The 23,200-nt window shown below is 44.2% G+C and overlaps 1 protein-coding gene across 1 annotated transcript in view; it reads left to right on the forward strand.

Annotated features, from left to right (window-relative positions):
- Znhit6 (zinc finger HIT-type containing 6) overlaps window positions 1-6,908 on the forward strand; it is a 44,245-nt gene extending 37,337 nt beyond the window's left edge. Inside the window, exons 9-10 of the mRNA XM_036189923.1 lie at window positions 1,753-1,877; window positions 6,083-6,908. Of these exons, the coding sequence (XP_036045816.1) occupies window positions 1,753-1,877; window positions 6,083-6,123 (166 nt within the window). The 3' untranslated portion in view covers window positions 6,124-6,908. The remainder of the gene's footprint in view (window positions 1-1,752; window positions 1,878-6,082) is intronic.
- The last annotated feature ends 16,292 nt before the right edge of the window (window positions 6,909-23,200 follow it).

Here is a 23,200-nt window from a genome sequence, read left to right on the forward strand (position 1 = left end):
CCCCCAGTAGTCTGGAAGCTGAGCAGTGTCTGAGATTCCAGTGCTCTCATCACTGAGATGGGCAGCAGAGAAGGGAGGAGCCCTAAATGCTCTGGGGCCAGCTAGTATGTTGTATGTTTGCCACAGCAAACAGCAGAGACCCTGTCTCAAACAAAGTGGGAGGTGACGACTAACCCCCAAGGCTATGTGCACACACATACATGCACAACACCCATATCATACACACACACCAAATAAATATAAATAATTAAATCATAGTCCAGTGAGTGGCAGAGCAGGACTTTTAACCCCCTTTTAGACTTATTGCTTCATTTAACTAAATTCCAAGTCCATAAAATGTTAACTCCACGTGTATTTGACTGCCTTTCCTTCCAGGCCCAGGGAGGTGTTTTAAGACAGGGTTTCTCTGTGTAGCCCTGGCTGTCCTAGAACTTGCTCTGTAGATCTGCTTGCCTCTTCCTCCCAAGTGCTAAGATTAAAGGCTTGCACCACCACCGCTTGACTTGACAGCCTTTCTTTATTAATGACTTCTGTGGTATTCCTCTAGTCATTGGTACATACTAATGTCCTACTCAGAGTAACTACTAATAAAAGAATCTAAGAAATTCAAATTTTCAATTACAAGAGTCTACATTGAAGTATGAACTATGCAGTCAACAGTGGGAAAGCTTAGTCTAGACACCTATTGGCCCTTAATAGCAGTGTTTCTGTGTTAGAGGCTAACTGAATCCATGGAACAAGGGCCAGAGAGGTGGGCCAGCACACCTTGTTCTTCTGTACCCATGATGAGAGGCTCATAGCTGACTGTGACAGCTCAAGGGCATCCATTGCCTCTGACTTCCACGAGCACTCACATGCATGAGGTGGGCATTCACACAGACAGACACACATACACATAAATCAAAGCCTCTCAACAGACACGACTTTCGCTATGTTTGAGGGATGAAAAAAAAACTGTTTTAAAACAAGTTATTAGTTGACCAGTCTCAAGAAACTTTGTGTCCTAAGTGTTCTGCATAGTGCCTGCTTGGCATGTGAAATAGGACTGGTTTCTCAAGGTAAACAAGAGAAACCCTAATGGATTCAAGTATGTGATTTGTTACATGCATATAATTTTATGTATCTTAACATTTCTGCTGGAGAGTGGGACGTCTGTTATCAGGTTGTAGCAATTGTGTTGACCAGCCGGGAGCAAATTAAAATGGGTGATGTTGAGAAAGGCAAGAAGGTTTTTGTTCTGAAGTGTGCCCAGTGCCACACTTTGGAAGCAACTATGCCCTGCTAGGTATACATTTTGGTTATTTGTTGGTTTTTGTTTTTGTTTTTGTTTTAACTTGTTGAGACAGGGTCTCAAAGCATAACCCAGATTGACCTGCATAGCTTCAGAGTCATCATCCTCTTGCCTCAGCTCCTCGTGTGTTGGGTCACAGGCACTGGTATTCTTGTGGTTTCATTTTTAAACCTCTATAAAAATAGCCCTTTTGCCTGGTTTCTTAGAAGGCATCAAACTAACTCGTGAGTTAATGTTTTGGTATATTTCTTTAAGATTAATTTAGCCAAACAGTGGTGGCACGTGCCTTTAGAACTTGGGCGGCAGAGGCAGGCAGATCTCTGTGAGTTCAAGGCCAGGCTAGTTTACAGAGTGAGTTCCAGGACAGCCATGAGTACATAGAGAATTCCTGGTTGGGGGCTGGAAGGCGGGGCAGGAAAAGAGATTAATTTAAATTTTAAGGGTGTTTTTTTTTTCTTAAGATATTATGAACTGGATCCTAACAAAAGTCTTTTAGACAATTTGAGGAACAAAGTGATCATTGAATATCCAACTTTGCATGTGGTATTGAAAGGATCTAGTAACGACATTCAACTTCTTCACCAAGGTAAGCATATTTTGTCTTTTCCCTTCTTAGAGGGTCAAACAATTATATGGCTGCTCCTACATTTTATATGTGTATTATATAGTTGTAAAAGAATTTACTGTGCACAGCAACTGATATGGTAAAGTACCAAGTGAGTGAGTGCCATTTCTACCCCACTAGAAAGTGTGATGCTCATGATGCTGGAATGATTGAATCCAAGTGTCTTACTAAAAGGGATAGTTTGCTTTATTAGAATTGTCAAGATATTTAATTTACTGTCCACTGAAAACTGTGGGAAGAGTTTTTCATCGGGATGACAAGTCAGCTCTGTCCCATCAGCCAGCTCACAAATAACCACACAGAGACTTAATATTAGTTATAAATGCTTGGCAAGTAGCTTAGGCTTGTTACTAACTGGCTCTTACAATTTAAATTAACCTGTATTTCTTATCTACACTCTACTCTGTGGTGGTACCTTTTTTCAAGGCATGTTCATCTTTCTTCTCTCTGTCTCCCTGAGACTCTTGAGACTTCCCTCCTTCAGTGTTCTCTGCCCCAGAAATCCTGCCTAGATATCGGCCAGTCAGCTCTTTATTAACCAATAAGAGAATACATATTTACAGTGAACAACAGGATTATTCCACAATAGACAACTCTAGAGATTCACAAAATGAGAAATTACTGGTCTTGTATCATCCTTTCTAGCAAAAGATGCTGCTGAGGGAATGTGTTTAAAGTCTGGGCTGTGTTTAGCTGAGCTTGTACTATGGCTCACTGGTTTATTTCCTGCCATTTCTGTCTCTTTGCCATGTGAGCAGGTACTAGAACTGTGGTAGAATGGACGTGGTGTGTGTGAATGTTTGGTGTATAAAAATCGCTTACCTACTTTGATCAAAGTAACCCAATTATATTGCATAATACAAGAGTCTGGGGCTTGATAGAGCTTAGTAATTACTTCTAGAAGGTGATTACTCAGAACCCGTAGATAACATTTCAGCTGAGAACTAGTAGAAACAGGCCACACTGTATTGTTGCGTGTGAATCTGTATGTTTGAATAGTTTTATTCAGCATGTGTGGTGTAGCAGGAATCTTAAATGGACTTATTAATAAGATAAAACTCAGAGCCAGATATTGGGGTGAATGCTGGAAGATCAGAGAAGCAGACCTCACCTTGTCAGTTCATCAGCTGATCCTCTTTCTTCAGACTGGAAGCCTCTGTGTCCTCATCTAAATGAATCTCAGCTGAACTGCTTCTCGAAAGCCTAAAAGCTTAACCAGCTCTAGTTCCTGGTTCTCACATCTTATATACCTTTCTGCTTTCTGCCATCACTTCCTGGGATTAAAGGCGTGAGTCACCATGCCTGGCTGTTTCTAGTGTGGCCTTGAACTCACAGAGATCCAGATGGATCTCTGCCTCCCAAGTGATAGGATTAAAGGTGGGTGTACCACCATTTTCTGGCCTCTATGTCTATCTAGTAGCTGTTCTGTCCTCTGACCCCAGATAAGTTTATTAGGGTGCACAATATTTTGGAGAACAAAATACCACCACAGTATGGTTTGCATTTTGTTGCATAATGGATAGTAGCCTGTTTATAAAGTGTTTTCTCCACAAGTATGTGTGTCAGTTTTTCTTTCTTGAGTAAAATTAATTTTAAAAAATGTCCAAGATTTTTTAATAACAAATTATGAATCTCTAAGTCTTGAATTTATTCTTATCTTTGTTTTTCACAATTTGAGGGTAGGCAGTTTTCTCAAATTAGGAATTTTAGTTTTAAGTAACCACTTTGACTTTTTTAAACTTTGTAAAAACCTTACTTTTTCTTCAACCTGATTAACATTGTGTTAAGACTTCTAAATGTTGGTCTCAGTGAAAGCTGTTGGGTGAATTACTCGCCAGGGCAAACATGGACTGTGCAAACAAACAGCACACTGCTCCTCTTTCACCTTATTTAGGAATAACATGTCCAAGCTAGGCTTCCTGGGATGAAGCAGGAAGAAAGGCTAATTCAGCCTGTGCTGGAACCTCAAGTAGAAGTTGGTACTTCATTTTGCGCTTATTTGCAGTCGACTCTTCTATGTAATGGTGGTCTCGGGCTGCTGCAAAGAGTGTGCCAGAGCTGTCACGTTCTAAGTGTCTCCCCTGACAGTGAGGGTGGGTCTGTGGGCTTGCATTTATTTTTTCTTAGCACATCAAGATGCCTGTCTCTTTGTACAGTCCTATAGCAATGATATTCTGTAAGGTGGCCCTGTGGTGTAGTTGGGGGGGGGAGGGGTGTCCTATAAAAATAGCATTTTCTTTGGAAAGCCTTGAATTTTTGCTCTCTCCAAAGGTGGGGGGGGGGGGGGTTGAATATTTATCCTGAGAATAGAATTCTGTTGGTGATGGGGGGATGTGTTTCTGGAAAATGTAGTTTGCAGTTGATGGTTGTTACAGTGTTTACTTGGTTGGCTGTAGATTGCCATAATTAAGTCTGCCTATATTAATAGGAAAGGGGGTAATTGTTAATTTGTTCTTCCTTCTCTTTTTAAGGAATGAAAAGGGTTAACTGGACTAGGCAGGAGAGGAAAGTGCCGGTTACACCCCACACACACATACACACACACACACAGTGTGTGTGTGTATGTGTGTGTGTATGTGTGTGCGCGCACGCGCGCGCACACGCACACCCTTTGTGCATCCCGTGGGACTGCAGAGAGTGCAGAGAGCAGTGTGCACCTCTGAACAGGCTCTCCTCTGCTGTCGTTCCAGAAACAGAGTGCAGTGACTTGAGAAAGCAGGCTGGGCTGTCCTGTAAGGACAGAGCCCTGTGAAAAGACAGCGAGGCGGCTGTAGTGGGCTAAATCAGTGACATTACCTAGCAGCCCACCTTTCGTGTGTCAGTCTCTTACTAGAAAGAAAAATCCTTTCATTTAACCTCCTCTCCCAGTCTTCCTCAGCCTTCTTTGCTTGCTTTCCTGCAGAGAAAGCCAAGGATAAAATAATCAATTTGTCGGGTCTCAGAGGAGCTTGAAAAGTTCTCTTGGAGTTTCTAAAACTCCCAAGCTGAACACTGCCTGACGTGGCAATGTTTTGATGCCTTACACATAGGAAGGACTCACCGAATGCTGTTTTTGTTGCCAATACAACCATAGATCTAAATGAATCCCAAGAAATTTGACAGTTGGAACATGAGACAGAGGTCCAAGCTCCTGTTTCTAGTCCTTATGTATCTTCTCCAAGGTCGTCTTCTCTATCTCATGGAGACAAACAGTGTAAACTTAAAATAATCTGTTTTATTATTTTTTAAAGATTTAGTTTTATTTATGTGTGTACATGTGTTCATGTGCATACACTCATACTTACATACAGTGCTCTCAAAGGCCAAAAGAGGATGTCAGGTTCCCTAGGCCTGAAGTTTCAGGCAGTTATGAACCTCTCTATTCTACTACAGGTGGGTATTGGGAACCAAGCTTTAGTGCTCTGAAGAGGCAGCTAGTGCCCTTAACCCCAACTGTCTCTACAGACCCTAATCATATTTTAACCTTAATGGTTTTTAGTGTTTCAATGTGTTATTTCCTTTCAGTTTCATCATGTGTAGGATAGGGTAATATGTAGTCACAGGGGTTCAGTGTACTGCACACTGTGGGGTAAACCCAGGCAAGAGAGGTTGTGTCTTGGTCATGGAGACTAGCCTCTGTATTGCTCACCCTCAGCATGACAGGAGCTTCAGAGGTCTGCATTGTGTCAGTCTTCTGTCAGCCCACATGCATTCACGTGTGTGTGTGTGTGTGTGTGTGTGTGTGTGTGTGTGTGTGTGTGTGTGTATGTGTATGTATGTATGTATGTATATGTATGTATGTGTATATGTATATATATATACACTCACCCTTTAAGTTTTAAAAATACACATATGTAAAAAATTTCCAACTGCATGTGGACAGGGTTTGTGATAATTGTGTCATGAATATGGGATCATAACTGAACCATGAGGTCCCGTCTCCAAGTCTTCCACTGTCAAGAAGGTTGTAACCCCACAAAATATAATTGCCACTCTTAAAGCATCATTTCTCTATTTATTGTGTCCAGAAGTGAGTCTCCTGGCTGCCTGGGACATGACATGGTTTGTCTGTCCCTGTGAGCAGTGCTATTGCTATGCTATGCGTCAGAAAGGAGGAGAGAAGAGGAGAAAACAAAGCAGGCTGAGCAGTGTAAACATTTGACTATGTTTCTGTGGTTTTCTTCCAGTGAAAAGTGAACCTACCCAGAAGCTTGGCAATGAAGATTGAACACTTGTGGAAGAAGGTGAAAGTTCCCAGATGGTTGAGAAGATTATGTGTGGATGGACAGTTGTGGGCCTGGGGTACTGTCAGCGTGTAGTTGGAATGTGTTGTTTGTATAAAAGGAAATTAAACAATATAACTTTCTTTTGAAAAAAGTGTGTTTTGTTGCCTTTTGAATGAACTGAGGTCCAAAGCCTCTTTCACAGAATGAACCCTTATGCACCTGATTAGTGGAGTCCTCACTAGACTTTAATATGCTTATTTCTGTAAGCTGAAACATTTGTATTTGTTAGGGTGACACAGAACCAAACCCAAGGATCCCCTGGGTCAGCCATGAAGATGGCCCTCTCTGTGGTCACAGCTCACTGAAGAGAATGCCACTCAGCAAAGTGTCTAGCCAAGTAGAAGCACTCTCCCAGGAGTTGACCATCCTCGGGTCTGGTTTTTGTGTAACCCCTCTTAAGACAACTCATACTTGAGATACTCTCAAATCTTACAGGAAGATGAAAAAAACATGAATCACTGTATGTCGTGTTCAGTCAAAAAGATCAGCAGTTCCACGTTGAGTTATCCTCGATGACCTCTTCACACAGGTTCTGTGCCTCATCCATTCCCAGTTGACTCTGTTGATGCACAGATACATACGGTGGTGACAAATTTGGTGTTGTATTTTGATGCATCTAAAGGAAACACCCACTTGGAATTCTTGAGTGTGTTGATGACGTGCAGAGGTATAGTGATGTGGTGTAAACAGTTCACATACTAAAATTAAACTTTGATCATTTCATGTACATTTATGAAGCTCTGAAACTTTAGGTTGACTATAGAAGAATAAAAATGTATTGCATCTGTGTACAAAATGTTTTTTAAAAAATTAATGAAAAGGGGGCCATAAATTTGAAAAAGCAAGAGTATATGGACATTAGTGAAGATCATTTAGCTTCTAGGTATATGAGTCAGGTCAAAAGAAAGCCAGAGACTTGGAGAATACAGATACATATGTAACTCAGGATAGAAATCACAGTAGAAAACTGGGAGGCAGTAGTGCCCAGAGACCACTGGTTTCCGAGTGAGCTGGAAGCGCGGTTCTAGTTAGTGAAGCCATTGAGAGTTGTGCACAGACCCTGGGTGCCCTTGAGATCTGACATGGCAGAGGATTTGTGTGGAGTTATGTTCTTGCCAGTACTACTGGAAAGACAGCTAAGCTCAATTTCACGAGATTCAGATTTGGTCCAAAAGTAAAATGTGTCAGTGAGGCAGGCAGGAGAGGTGGAGGAACTGAGGCACAGTGTCCTGGTGTTGACAAAGTGGGATAAAAGGACCCAGGAAGAACATGTGGTCCAAGTATGGGGTGGAGAGGAATCCTAATAGTGAAGTCTTGTACTTTGGTCTCAATTCTAAGGAAAGTGTTAAGCTCCGTATAAAACTGAACAACAAAGAAAATTTATTCTGTGCTCTCCTCCCAGGAGGAGAGGGGAGCAGAATTCACCTAAATAGAACTGTCAGCTCACTTGATTAATATGCGTATTTATTCCCAAGCAATTTATAATAAACATGTGTCTTAATGAGTAATCACGTTAGCCTCAAAGCGATGGAAGTCGGAATGGTTCCCTGAAAGCCTTAGAAGGCAGTAGTACTAAAGCCCACTCTTGTAGCTAGAGTTTTCCTGTCTGGTCCACAGTCAGGACAAATCTCTCTCACCCGCCAGGCCCATAGACACTCAGAACCAACCAAGTAAACACACAGAAACTTTACATTACTTAGAAACTGTATGGCCATGTCAGGCTTCTTGTTATCTTCTTCTATCTTAAATTAACCCATTTCTATTCATCTATACTTTGCCACATGGCTCGTGGCTTATCTTACATCTTCCTTGTCATCGCCGCGGCTGGCCGTGTATCTCTCCACCTTCCACTTCCCAGAATTCTCTTCTCTGCTTGTCCCACCTATACTTCCTGCCTGGCTACTGGCCAATCAGCATTTTATTTATACAGAGTGATAACCACAGCACACTCTCTTCTCATTGACCCTTTCTCTTAAATTCTAGACAAATTGTGGAGTAAACAGACTGAGACCCATGGTAACATCATCATTCTGCAGTAATCCTGGATTACTTTTTAAGAGGGAAGACACTCCACCTGGCCTTTTATTTTTTTTAAACAATGGTTTCAAAGGCAAAATACGGCTTTTCATAATTGCTAATTATGACATAGGATTAATAGCATAAATTACAACATACAAAATTTGCAAGCACAAGGACCTAAATTGGAACCCACATATAGAAAAAGGGAAAAACAACAGCTGCCAGGATGTAGTCCAAACATTAGAACGGTACAGACAGAAAGAGTGACCATCAGGGCTTTCTAGCCAGCCAACATGGCCTAGCTTACTCTGTGAGTTCAAAGTCAGTGAGAAATGCTATCTCAAAATTAAGGTGGACAGCACCTAAGGAACAACACCCAAAGTTCTCTTCTGGCTTGAGTGTATGTGCTCACTCATGCACAAACTCTCTCTCTCTCTCTCTCTCTCTCTCTCTCTCTCTCTCTCTCTCTCTCTCTCTCTCTCTCTCCCTCCCTCCCTCCCTCCCTCCCTCCCTCCCTCCCTCCCTCCCTCTCACTTGCTCACTCGCATCTTTTAGCCTTTGACAATCCAGCTGTATGAACCTACTTTTCCTTTCATACTCTTGGTGACTAAAGTCAAGGCTCCTGACCCCCTTTTCTCTTTTCATTCCTTGCTGTGATGCTTTACTTAGGAGCTCTAGAGTCATTAAATATAATGCCATCATCAGATGGAGGAGGAAACAGGTCCAGCCAGATCGAGGATTATGCTCAGACCTCTTAGAGTAAGTGAGCCAGCATTCAAGCCAAGCCAAGCTGGGCTTCCTAGGTCACATCCCTAACCGTCAGCCTACAAAGGCTATCTGCAATCCTGTTTCAAGTTACTGTGGCTCATTGGTGGCTGAACAGTTCCATTTATTTGTTCCCTGCATTTTGACCAGTTATGATTTTGTGTGTTTACCACCAACCACCCTCTGCTTCACAGAGAAACTTCTCTGATGAGGTATGGGAGCTGCTCTAATCCATATACTTGTTTTTGGTTGTTTTTTTTTTTTTTCTTTTTCTTTTTAAAGACAGAATCTCTGTATCCTAGGCTAGCCTCAGATTCACTGTGTAGCTAAGGATGACCTTCAGCACCTACCTGATCCTTCTGCCTCCACCTTCCAAGTGTTTGGATGGTAGATACATGTTATCACACCCAACTAACCACATTATTTTTTAAGAAGGCTATTCATAATTTATTAGTCCATTTTTTACATTTCTCCCAGCATCCTTAGCAGCTATTTTGTGCCTTTTATTCATGCTATTACAAAGTCTTTGCTGGTTTGAACATAGAATCTTCAGTGACCTCTGTTAGCTGCTTATGTTCCTGCCAGTTTCTTTGATGGGCTCCAACATTGGCATGAATAACTGTCGCTGACTATGGTGTTGACATACTGAACATTAGAAGACTTGTGTGTTCAGCCTGCTGGTGCATCCACCTATAACTGGCCATGACTTTTAGACAGGACAGGCTTGAAGGGCAGGGTTTGGTGGAAACTATTGCAGCTACATGGGAGATGCCATAATTTCATGACCTTTTGGAATTCTTGGGAAATGTTCAAAAGTAGACATTAAATGGTTGAAGGAAACCCATGAAGACACCAGGATAGACAAAAGAAAGGTCTTGCAAAATGTCTGAGTGTTCATTTCCTAGACTGGAGACAAAGGTTCATACTCTGACATGAACCCAAGAAGGAAACCAAGCAATATGGTTTTTATTTTTAAAAGCAAGCTTCCTATCTTCCTCGAGAGATGCAGAAACTATTACATGGCAATTTCACATTTTTATTTCAGAAAATTCAAGTTTCTCTTGGGTTTCTGTTTAGCGTTCTAGTTATATTTTTCTGTTAGAAGAAATTGTCACAATCCACCTCTTGGTATCTTGATTTCTTTTGGCTCCTCAAGCATGGGTTCTGATTTAAGTCCATATGGTGTAAAGCAGAGATGTCCCTGAAGCTCAGTAGTGTCTTGTTTTCCCAGAGCCCTGTGGTCTTCCTGTTGACTGGTGCTCCCTGTTCCTAAAGAACAGGCAAATCCACTGTCTGTGTTGAAGTATGGGGGCTAGCTAACCAGATGCTGGGAGTCTGCTTTAAAGCCTTTGCCAGTGTGAGACAGCAGCCTTTTCCATGTTCCTGACAGACTGGAGGGTGTGTTTTCAAGTTCTCTGCTTCAGAGCTCTCTGGAAAAGTTGGTCAGTTGTTCAGCCAACATCCTTGGCCTCTGCAGCTGCTGTCGCTTAGAAGCCTCTAATAGTTTCAGCCACATTTGGACCCTCACAGTCAAGACTTCTAAGCACTGGGAATGGGAAGCTGGAGGTGGTGAAGAATGCCAAGAGAGTGGGGAGCCAGTCTTCCAGGTAGTGACTAAGGAAGCTGCTGTGTGGCTGGCCTGTGTTTGGACAGTCCCAGGGAAGACTAACCCAGGTGTTCCGTTCTTGCTTTCCTAGGTGACAAGAAGCAGTTGTGAGGCTTGAGTTGATTCTTTTAAAGTTCTTTCTCCTGACCAGCTTGTGTCCTTAGTGGTGGGAGGGGAAGCAAGTTAATTACCAAGTGTTTTAGCCTATCTAACGGTGCTGTGTTTGAAGTTCAGTGACTTAGACCAAAAATGCTTTCTACGATTCCATAATCTCCTACATTGCCTTTTAACTCCAAAGAGGAATAGTGAGTCTGTGAAGCTTGGACTGGTAAATGACATTAAAGGGCCTAGTAAAGCCTGCTGCTGGCCACTCAGCATGCCCCCACTCCTGGGAACAACTCTGGGAAGGACCGGCTTCTCCGTTCTTAGCCTCCAAGTTGAAATGGGTTTGACCCATCCCCTCCACCTGATGGGATTCATTGGTCTAAACTCCTCAGTCCCCGACTCCTCTGTTTAGTTCAGAACTGTGCAAGTGACCTGAACATATGGGACCTAAGCAAATTGCAAAGAAGGTGGTGAGCATGGCCAGGCTCCGCCTGCCAGAAAGCTAAAGGTAGACTACTGTATGTGACTGTTGTGAGGAGAGCTGGTCTGGTTGATGATTGGGAGGAAGCCAGCTGGATCTGTGTTAAGCCAGCCATCCATCCCTGTGAATTGTTCAGTAACAGTAGCCAAAATATTGCTTTCTCTTTTGCCCCCAACTCTGCCAAATTTAATAACCAGAAAATGAAATGTAGTAAATAAATAATAGCCACTGGATTAAAGAGTCTGCTGAATAAAATAGAAGAACCTCAATATGCTACATAGACCAGGCTGGCCTCGAACTCACAGAGATCCACCTGCCTCTGCCTCCCAAGAGCTAGGATTAAAGACATGTGCCACTACTACCTTTGGAAGAATCATTCTTTTTTTTTTTTTTTCTTAAAGATTTATTTATTTATTATGTATACAATGTTCTGCCTGCATGCACGCCTGCAGGCCAGAAGAGGGCACCAGATCTCATTACAGATGGTTGTGAGCCACCATGTGGTTGCTGGGAATTGAACTCAGGACCTTTGGAAGAACAAGCAGTTCCCTTAACCTCTGAGCCATCTCTCCAGCCCAGAAGAATCATTCTTTACAGATGCATTAACTGGACTTAGTGGGTTATCAAAAGGAGAGAGAGGGAGAGGGATGAAAACAGAAGAACTGGTTTAGGACTAGTCCACACCAGAGTGAGATGGACTGCTACACTTTAACTACCTCGTCCCATTGGACTTGATGCTGTGAGGATGTAGGCCTTGGGACCCCGGAGCCACTTGTGATACTACAGAGAACTGAGAGGTATTTTGCTTTCAGTCTTGCCGTTCTGGACTGTTCCCTTCATTCCGAGCAACGGCAGTGGGCTTCCTGAGTAAGACAGAGGTGTGAGGAGACTCAGACAAGTGACTTCTTACAGAGGGCTTGTCATCTTTTCCAAGCTCCTCCAAGATAATGATTTAAACTGCAAATGACCGACCCTTAGAACGGAAAGAATTGTAGAGATCAGCGACTCCCATGAGATCAGTGCCTTCCCACGTGCCTCAGGATGAGCAAGGTGATTTTTATGTGCTTCATGAACATTTTTATTTTAATAAATATAATCATAAGGATTCCCAGAAAAATAGGACTTTCTGCATCACATTTATAATTTTTTTTTCTGTTGTTGTTGTTTTTTTGAGACAGGGTTTCTCTGTAGCTTTGGAGGCTATCCTGGAACTCACTTTGTAGACCAGGCTGGCCCCGAACTCAAAGGGGCCCTGGAGATCATGCACTCATCTCCCATGCCCATGAATCTTCAACATCAGAGGGGCCAGCTGGCTTCTGCTTGACCATGTCCAAGGGTGGTGTGCTCACTTGAGGAACACATCTTGTGTGATAATTCTAGTAGTTAGAAAAGCCTCCCTTGCCGAGGCAGAATTCACACACACACACACACACACACACACACACACACACACACACACCCCGCCTTGAAGGATCTTTCCATTTAGTTCTGCTTCTGCCCCCGATGCCACCTTCCGTATTCCAAGGCAGTGATGACTGTACAACCCCCAGCACCCCCCTAATGTCAGCATAGCTGGGAGCTTTTGATCACCTTTTCTCATCTTTCTTCTCACTGAATACTCGGTTGTCTGTATACCTGCTTTATGTCTGGAACAACACTTAATATACTTGTAGTAGTACTGAATAAACCAGAGCTATCCCAGCTCTTGTCCTGGACCTTATGTTTCTGTGAAGGCAGCCGGTGGAACACAGAGTGACAGCATCAATCATGTTACCTTTCAACCCCACCCCAGGTTCCCTGTGCCAGGGTTAGGGATCAAACTGTCTCTTGTGGGCTAGGCAAGCACCCTGCCATTGACTCACATCCCTTAGCTTGCCTGGATTTTTTCTGTTGTTCACCATACCATTATGCCATAGTCAAGTGACTGAGTGATTGAATTCTTTCTGTTTAAAAGTCCTAATTTATTCATCTTGATTTGATTGCCAGTTCATTGAACCCCAAATGGTTGACTTTGAGAGTGTCCCTAGAAACTTAATAAAAATAAGATACATTCACATGAAGTGAGCAAAGGAAATTCAATCCTGGAACCTAGTATGTATCCAAGAGATTGAAGTAGACTGAAAGTATAAAGAATTCAACACAGGACAATGAGAGATTAGGAGTTAGGATATGAAGGGGCTGGAGCAATAATTCAGTGGTTAAGAGCACTGGCTGCTCTTCCAGAGGTCCTAAGTTCAATTCCCAGCAACCACATGGTGGCTTATAACCATCTGTAGTGGGAGGTGGGATCTGATGCCCTCATCTGGCATAAAGTTGTACATGCAAATAGAACACTCACAGACATAAAATAAAAAATAAATAAATCAGAATACATTGACCTAACCTTGTCCAGCCCACCCTCCTGGTGGTGAGTCCACAGAATGCATACCTGTTAAATCTCTAATTCGGCATGAAATTCCTATCACCCAATGTAATAACTATACATTATATGTGTGTATGAAACTGAAGACAGCGATGTTCTAAAATTAGAAAGTGGTGATGGTGTCATGGGCCTATGCGGATGCTGGACTAAAGTCTATCAAATTGTGCAAACAGGCAAATTGTGTACTATGTGAATTATTTGTCAATAAAGATTTTATAAAATGTAAAAAAATAAATTCCTACCACCCTCCACTGCTACAAAGGTCAGCTATCTTTGGCTCTATACTAGTTAACAAAACAAATCTGGAAGTTAAATAGGACTGAGTTCAATTCTTAGCATTGTAATCCCTGGTTGATACCTCTCAAAAGCTTCCGGAAAGCCTCTGCCCACTGTAGAATAATACAGTTCTAATCTCATGATTGTCATGTAATAAATCACTTGGCACATCAACACTTAATATACCATGAGTGATAATGTGGTTCCAATCTACTGATACAAAAAGTAATTATAAAAACTGAAGATGAGCTGGGCAGAGGTGGTACACGCCTTTAATCCCAGCAGTTGGGAGGCAGAGGCAGGTGGATCTCTGTCAGTCAGTTCCAGGACATCTGGGGCTATTACAGAGAAACCATGTCTGGAGGAGGGTGGCACTGAAGATGAAATTAGCCCACCTGGGGTACATCTGTCCATTAAGGCTTTGTGTATTTGGGTTTGGACAGTTTCTACCCTGAAGCCCTTGAATGAGGTTGCTTCCAATTTGATGAAGTCCCACAATCCCCAGGCTTCTCGGGTTAAAGAGAGCAGGGCTGTATGGAGTAACGAAGGAGGGGTGAAACCCTTGGCAGATGTCTCCTTTACCACTATTGGCTAAACAGTGATCTGGAAGGCATACAGAGGCCTATTCCATTAGAAGGCCACTTCCTCTTCAGTGCCACTCAGGCAGGAGCCATGCCACTAGCCTGCCTGTGCAGTTCTGTGGACCTGCAGGAAAGGAAGGAAAGATGGCTCAGACATGAGTGGTAAGTGAGCTGTGTTTTTCCCGGTGTGCTTTTTTCCGACCGCTGGCTTGCCATCCCAACAGGATGCATTTTTAACATGAAGAGGCTGCTGGGTGCATGCGCCTGGGCAAGCACAAGTCTCCCAGCATTGTGCTCTGAACACTGACTGGGCTTGCCAGTCTTGGGTAAGGCCTCCCCTGATCCGAGGATTATTGTTAGGCAAGAGGGCTTTAAAAATTAAATCCAATTAAAGGCAGGAAACATCAGGCTTCCTACCCCGTGAAACAGCTTCAGTTAACATCCCCATATTTGCTTTGTTCTGAAGAATTTTGAGGTGTAGCATTTTTCCCCCATCAATGGAAGAACAGTCAACACCTAGATGTTTATCCGTGACCCAAACCATAAAGATGACTACCAGAAGCTCTGGGATCAATACTCCTGGTGACCCCAAGATTGGCACGACCCTCCCACTCACTGCCCTTCCACTTGGGGGATTTTTGACTAATTAGTCTTCCATCGCTAGATGTTGAGAGGACTGTATGTCTGTCTGTCCCATTTGTCATTTCATCCCCCCCACCCCCCGCGTCCACATCCTCGGTCAGATCACGGAGCCCCGAAGTATTACTAGTTTTCCATTTCTCCTCTGCTCCCTCCTTTCTTTTAATAACTCTGGGAGACAGGGAGGCACCTTGTAAAGTTAATTTCCTCCAAAGCTTTCAAAGCAAAGGCATAGCTCAGGCCAGACACCACCACCCCTCTCCACCCCTCAGCAAGGTCGCACACCCCTCCTTGAAGCCTTAGTCACCGGGCTGTGCCCGCCACCTAGGATTTGCCAGGCCCCGGCTCTGTCTCAGGGGCACAGTGAGTTGCCCTGTGGGTGGGGTCCCTAGATGGGAAGAATTTCATTTATCTGCCTGGTCCCTTCAACATTTCCCTTCCTAACGATGCCCCCCCTTCCCCTTCACAGCCCTGTTACTTTCAGAACTCGGGGCTGGCTGGCTGCCTGTACCATGGATGGCATTTCCTCTTCAAAGGCCTGTGGCCTCAGCCACCCAGCTCCACTGAGCACACAAACCAATGGAATTGCTGTGGCTTCGCTGCCTGCCTCCTTGGAAAGCAAGGGTAGTTTTTTAAATACCCCTTGGGTTTCTTGGGGCAAAGCTTTTCTCTGTTGCATTTTATTTATGCGAACACGACCTGTGGCTTTGGAGTGTTTGCTTTTGAATGTTTGTGTTAATGGACTAAGCTGAAAGCATTTCCTCTTACCGGAGAGAGCCGGCACAGCTGGGGGCCAGGCTGCTCTGCTCTGGCAAAAGCTGTCCCAGAAGGAAGGAGTCTCGGGCCAAGGAAGTCTAGAGGCTCAAAGAGGAATTCATTGAGGCTCCCTGAGAAGAGCTAGGCTCAGGCTGAGCCGCGAACCTCAGCAACTCCTTTGATTAATAGGAAGGGCTGGACCAGAGACACCCACATTTTTGCAAATATGCTTTTTAAATTGTGCATCTATTTACCAAAACTGTGTGGTTTTTAAACAGCTGTGGTGTCTGGTCTTTTCCTCCTGCCCCAGTCTTTTAAAGCATTCCTGCAGTGTTAACTCCTCGCGAACAGGGTCCATCCTTAAGTCATGTGCCTGTCAATAATGTAGATTGCGGAGGACCCAAATTACTCAGGGTCCAGAAGCTGTGCTTTACCCAACCGAGCTAGGTAAGGGGATGATTTGACCATGGCATGGTTACCAGGTGTTCGGAAGGGTCTGCACTTGGCTGTATCTAGCAAGAGGGAGGTCTTTTGCCCCACCCCTTGGCATTGTTATAAAAAGCCCTTTTGAATAAACCACTGGGCCGTTGGGTATTGACCCAGGTCCTCCCGAAGCTGTCCTGTGCTTTCTCTGTCTGTCTCCTCTCCATTATCTTTCTAGCTAGTATTTTCTTATTCCTCTGTCCTCATAGGAACCCTGGGAAAGGTGGGAGCTGGCCTCCACAGTAAATCAGCCTATGAATGTTTATTTCCTCTCTTGTCTTCCCCCTCCCCCATACCTAAGGATGAAAAATTCAAAAGGACAAAAACTCAAAAGTCACAGTGTTGGGCAAGGCACTGTAATTCATGGTGGAGTGTTTGCCTAGTATGTGCAAGGCCCTAGGGTCAGTTCCCAGTACAGGGGGAAATTAAGTCTCAGTAACTGGATAACTGAACCCTGAGGTAAGGAATGGAGGCAGAAGACAGTGAAGGGGACCAGACAGAACTATGTAATGAAAGCATTAGGGTCCAGAACAGAATTGAAGGGATATTGTCATAGGAATTCCAACCACGCCCCCACGGTCATGCATGCCTGTTGGGACACTTAGTCATTTCCGGGTCATACATCCTAGTAACCCATGCCCCATGGCTGCGTGGTCACGTAATCGCATGGATGTGACCATGTGATCTATGCACATGTATGGAGTAGCCATGTGGGCCTGTGGGTGCAGGTGTGTCCTGGCCCTTAAAAGACGGGCCCCATGTTCCCCCACTCTTTTCTCATATGTGTCCTTCCACAGCCTGATCACCTCTATCCCTTTCTCCATATCTTGATAAAACTCTTGTTAGTGGATTTTGTTGTGTTTCGTGACTTTTCCTTGGGGGACAGAGTGCCGCTAAAAAACCATCACACTGAGCTTGGCAGCTTTTAAGAGTGAATACTACCCCAATTTTTCTGCCCTATGTCCTGTGTGGCCCTGGGGCTAACAGCCCTGGAAGCCTGGAAGCGTTGAGCCAGCAGTGCAGACTGATCTGGACAACTTGAGGGTGTGAGCATATTGAGAACATTCCTTCCTACAGACAAGGTAAGACTATCCGGGGCTAACTAGTTGGGAGTCTTTGTGAGTTTGCCTAGATGCCGGGAATAGGGCCTCTGTTATCAACCTGAAATGACAAATTAGTTGTTGCTGAAAACTGTAGTGAACACTGAGAAGAGCTGATGTGGACTCCAGGCCATAGAGAAGCTACTGGGAGGGGGGTGGGGTGTTTGTTTGTTTGTTTGTTTGTTTGTTTGTTTGTTTTTCAAGACAGGGTTTCTGTGTAGTCCTGGCTGTCCTGGAACTCACTTTCTAGAACAGGCTGGCCTCAAATTTAGAGATCCTGTCTCTGCCTCCAGATTGCTGGGATTAAAGGAATGTACCATCAACACCACCACCACTGGGTGCTACAGGAATTTTGATTTGGGGTTTTGGGGCCTATTAGATGCTGAGCATGCACTGTATCCCTGAGTGCTATAGCCCAGCCCAAAAGTTAGAGCTTGGGGCAAAACTATTCCATGGTCCTTCATTTAAACTATGAGTTCAATGTTATTGACTGTTCACTCTCTATGCTTTCCTTGAGCAGGGTCTGCCCACCCTTGACCTTGTGACGACTGTAGGTTCACATTCACGATATCTCTCCTCAGCTTTAGAGTAAGACTTCTTGCAACATACTCAGCCTGTGTGCTCTCAGAATGACACAGATTCATCATCTTCTAGCCAGGTCTTCCTGGTTGCCCATTCTGGCCACCATTCTCCCAGCTGCTTTAGCAGGCCTCTCTCTTGTCTCTACTGCGCCACATCATGTCCATTCTACAGCATTCCTCTTCTTCCCGCAGAGTGCTCCATCTCTGGGCTAGCCAATTACTGTTGTCTCTCAACGAGTATCGGGTATCAAAAGCAATACCCCAGGGCCAAGGACTCTAGAATCCGCCTCAGAGCCAAGTTGCCCCTCCTTTTCTGTGGTCCCCTCCCAGCACAAGGGAAAGCTGCAAAGTTCCTTTATCACCAGCTCCACCAAGAGAGAAACATAATGGCCTTCTGTCTTCTCTCTGGAATTTCATGAACCAAAGAAAGCTAAGCTCATACATGGGGAGAAAGACTGGAGCCTGCTAACTTCTACTTAGACATTGTTTTTCTTAAAAGAATATAGTTTATGCAGGGCGGTGGTGGTGCACACCTTTAATCCCAGCACTCCGGAGGCAGAGCCAGGTGGATCTCTGTGAGTTTGAGGCCAACCTGGGCTACAGAGTGAGTTCCAGGAAAGGCGCAAAGCTACACAGAGAAACCCTGTCTCGAAACCCCCCCCCCAAAAAAAGAATATAGTTTACTTACTGCTCTATATATTTATTTGATATTTATTTATTTACATCCTAGCTGCAGTTTCTGCTCCTTCCTCTCCTCCTAGTCCCTCCCCCAACCCCTGTGTTTATCACCCCCCAGTTGCACTATTTTTTTCATATAATATATATTTTTTAATTTTTTTAAAAGATTTATTATGTATACAGTGTTCTGCCTACATGCATGCTTGCAGGCCAGAAGAGGGCACCAGATCTCATTACAGATGGTTGTGAGCCACCATGTGGTTGCTGGGAATTGAACTCAGGACCTCTAGAAGAGCAGCCAGTGCTCTTAACTGCTGAGCCATCTCTCCAGCCCCATATAATATATTTTAATCATTTTCCACTCCCCAGACTTTTCCCTCACATCAGTCCCTTCTGTCTATTTTGATCTTATTATTCCAAAGAGAACCATTTCTAAACCACTGTCCCTTCTGTATCCAAAGAGACATTGTTCTAGACTACCCATTCTCAAGGTCATTGAATTCTCCTAAGGTCACTTAGTATTCCCCTAAAGCAGGGCTTCACTCCGTTTTTCCTCTCAAGAACTATCTGTCCACTGAAGAATTATTACAGAGGCAACATTCCTGATAGACCCAGGGTCATGTTAGCTTCTGCATAATGTTCTGGCTTGTTAATCATATCCCTGCAATGTGTCTGCCTGTTCTCCTGCTGTTTACTATCTGTTGGCTGAAGAAAGATCTTTCCCTTCATCCTGACCTTAGCTGCTACCTATGCTGGTTCTCCAACTGGTCTGTTGACCACCATTTTTAACCTCTTGAAGTCCAGTCTCTATGTATCAGTTTGAATAAATAATCTGGTAATGCTTCTTGTCTACCCAAGATCTTTAAATAGCTTTCTGTTGCTTTTCAGAAACTATCTAAAATCCAGGCTACCCCCTTGTTTACTGCTCCCATCCTCATCAGTTACCAGGTGGAGACACTGTCTGCCTACTCCACTGTTTCCCACTCTGCCCCTAGACCAGTGTCAAGCACTGGGTTTCTCTATAGTGGTTTCATGGATGAATGGATGGATGGATGGATGGATGGATGGATGGATGGATGGAAGGATGGATGAATAGGAATTCTATGAATTTGGGGATAATTGGGGAGGGGTGAAAGGGTGTAACTTCTGAGGGTAGTTGTTCTTACTCTAGGATTTTTGAAATTATAAAGGTAATAAAAGCTGGTTTTTTTTCCTTTGAGGCAGAGTCCCCTATGTAGCCCAGATTTGTTTCAAATTCATGATCCTCCTGCCTTAGCCTACCTGGTGCTGAAATCACAGGCCTGTGCCACCACTCCCAGCTCACAACCACTGATCCAGAAAGCAGAGGTGGGTTCTAACCCACTCACCCAAAAAGACCAGCCATGCCCAGGACACACCCACCGAGCATGCCAGAGGAGCTGCCCTGAACCCTTCTCTGGCTGCCGTGGCATCCAGCCCCGCTGCAGTGGGAATTATGTTTTTGATCTCTCTCGTTGGCTCTGCCTCCCTTAGTCTGTGAACATTTCATTTGCTCTCCTGTCAAGGCTAATGCCAGATTCCACTGTGTCTGATGAACGTAATGACTCTGTTGTGGGTGTCTACAGACAGTAAGTAATTAGAACCTCTTCTGTTCACTGAAATGTCACAACGCCCATCAGGTGCCTACTTTTCACATTGCCTTGTTTGGGCAGAATTCATATTTGCGTTTGACTTCATTCCAAAGCATAATGCATCAAATACACTTTTTAAAAGAGAAAATGGAGATGAAAAAAATAGGGGAATAAAAAAAGCAAAACTAAAGCTGGGTGTGGTGACTGGCAACTGTAATCCTGATACTTGAAAGACTAAAGGAGGAGGATTGTTGTGAGTTCAAGGCCAGCCTGGACTACAAAGTGAGGCTCTGTTCCAGAAACACCAGAAATGTTTCAAAAATTAACATTAAAATTACAACGAGATTAACACGGTACCTAAAGTTCTATATTATATATTCAGTAAATTAAGGGTGGCCACAAATTTGGCTCTGAGTTTCCTTGAAGCCAGGGAAGAGTGGATATGACCAGGGACACACTTGAAGGCTAGTGTTGTTTTCAGAGACAGAATCTCATATAGTCCAGATTGGTTTCAAATTCTTACATAGCCAAGGATGACATTGAACTCTTGCTCCTCCTGCCTCCACCTCTCAAATACGGGACTATAGGTATCTACTGCCCACCTAACTTAGCCTTGAATGTTTAACATTGAGAGGGGTACAGTTTCACAGTGGACATGAATATATATATGAATATATACAACATACGATTACACACACACACCACACACTACATACACGCACACACACATACACCACACCACACACCACACACCACATACACACACACACACACCACACACCACATACACACACACACACACACACACACACACACCACACACCACATACACACACACACACACACACACACACACACACACACACAATCATATGTTGTGCCATATGTCATGAGAAAACTATCCTAGTGTATAGTCTAACAGACTTGGGTGTGCTATAAGGCATTGGTTTCCCTGCCCTTTCCTATGGAATACCCTGTCTTCAGTTCCCTGTCAATCATGGCCCCTTCACCCCTGAGAAGGCTCCTTCTCTCTCAAAAGGGTAAGCCTGGGGAAGATGGCGTCTTTGTCAAGCTGTTCTTTTTGTTGTTTTGTTTGGTTGTAGCACTGGGGATGGAATCCAGGGCCTTGTGTGTGCTAGGCAAGTGCTGTACCACTGAGCTGTACCCCAGCGCTCATCAAGTTATTCTGGATTCCTGTGAGAGGTTTTACAGCCACTGTCATGTGGTCCCAGGTTGCACTGTGGTCATTTTGGACACGGTTGTGTTTCCACAGTGATGTCTGTCAGCAACCACAAAGTAACTTCTAGTGACCTCATGTCAATCTGAGCCCTGGGTTTGTTTGCTCCTCGGGTTTCACTTTCGCTTATGTAATGGGCTATGACATTTTTCAGTCATTACCTCACGCTGGGACCTCCTTTTCCTTTGTCTCTCCCGATGTGTCATGGGCTTGCCTCTACTCCCTTGGACCTCTTGGCTACAGTGTTCTCAGCTGGTAGGCAGGAGTGGGTGGGAGCCAGATTGTATGACCACTTCTCCACCCTTCCCAAGACAAGAGCCTGAGTTTGTCATGCTGCAATCTCTTGACATCCCTCAGAAAACACAATGCTAACAAGTATGCCAGCAACCGAAAGAATCCATTTAAACAGGCTGGAGGAACCCTGGCCACACTTCTGGGCTAGGTGGGAAGTCAGGCAGCTTTCTGAACTCATAATAAACTGACACTTTCCCCACAGAGTCTGTAGCTCTAGATGGCCAGTCCCCTGGCTGTTGTACACCTGACCACATCTACTCTTAAAGGAAATATAAGCCTCAAAATGTGAGCAGTCTTTGACTCGACCCTCTATCTGGGGTCTTCCATTCTTCTATGTAGCTGTCTACTTGAGAATCAGAAGGCCTCTGAGCTTGAATGAAACAGAACACTTGCTTCATGATCCCACACCACTGCCAACCGCATGTGACTCTTCTAGGAGTTCCATGTTGGAAAATGGCTGATCTTCACTGATTTGCTCAGTCAGAAAGGAGGAGGAAGAAGATGATTCACTAGTCTCTCTTGCCCTTTCTTTCACCTTTCACATCTACTTCAGATATGTCCTCTTCTCCCAGGCATCCAATTTTTTCCATACATCTGGCTTTCACCATGTGGTCCATGCCACTGCAAGCTCTTCACAACTGACATCACCAACCAGCCTCCCTACTTCTGTTCTTGCCCCAGCTCCAGTCCATTAGCACCAAGTAGCCAGGGTGACCAGTCTCCCCACTCCCGAGCCTAAAACCTCACAGCCACTTCCCTCTGCTCTCAGAAAAGAAGGAAAGGCTGCTCCTCATGCCCACCTGCTAAACCACTTTCAAGGCCACTGAGTTGCAGACTCTCTGACCTTGTAGCTCTTCCTCACAAGTGCAAATGAGCTTGTACTCAGGCCTGTACACTTGGTTGTCTTTGCCAGGGAAGCCTGCCCTTGAATTCTTACCATGGAGGTCCCACTTCTTAGTGAAATCCCATTGCCATTGTCTCTGCAGCCCCTTTCTTTCCATCAAGCACTTTATGTCACAGAAAAGTGTCTCCAGTGTTGATATGCTCACTTTTAAAAAGATTTGTTTTATATGTATGAGTGTTTCATTTGCATGTGTAAATGCACACCACCTGTGTGCAGTGCCTGCAGAGGCCGTAAGATGATGTTAGATCCCCAGAAACTGGAGTTGAGGACCATTGTGATCCACCATACAAGTTCTGGGAACTGAACCAAATTCCTCTCTAAGAGCAGCAAGTGCCCTTAACTGCAGAGTCCTCATCATGTTCTCTCTCTCTCTCTCTCTCTCTCTCTCTCTCTCTCTCTCTCTCTCTCGTCATCTTCATCCAGAACACATATGTTGTTCATTGCTGAATGTTTCACAAAATGAATACCACGTGAAGTAAAGG

The sequence above is a fragment of the Onychomys torridus genome, chromosome 6, assembly GCF_903995425.1.
Source record: "Onychomys torridus chromosome 6, mOncTor1.1, whole genome shotgun sequence".
Taxonomy (NCBI): domain Eukaryota; kingdom Metazoa; phylum Chordata; class Mammalia; order Rodentia; family Cricetidae; genus Onychomys; species Onychomys torridus.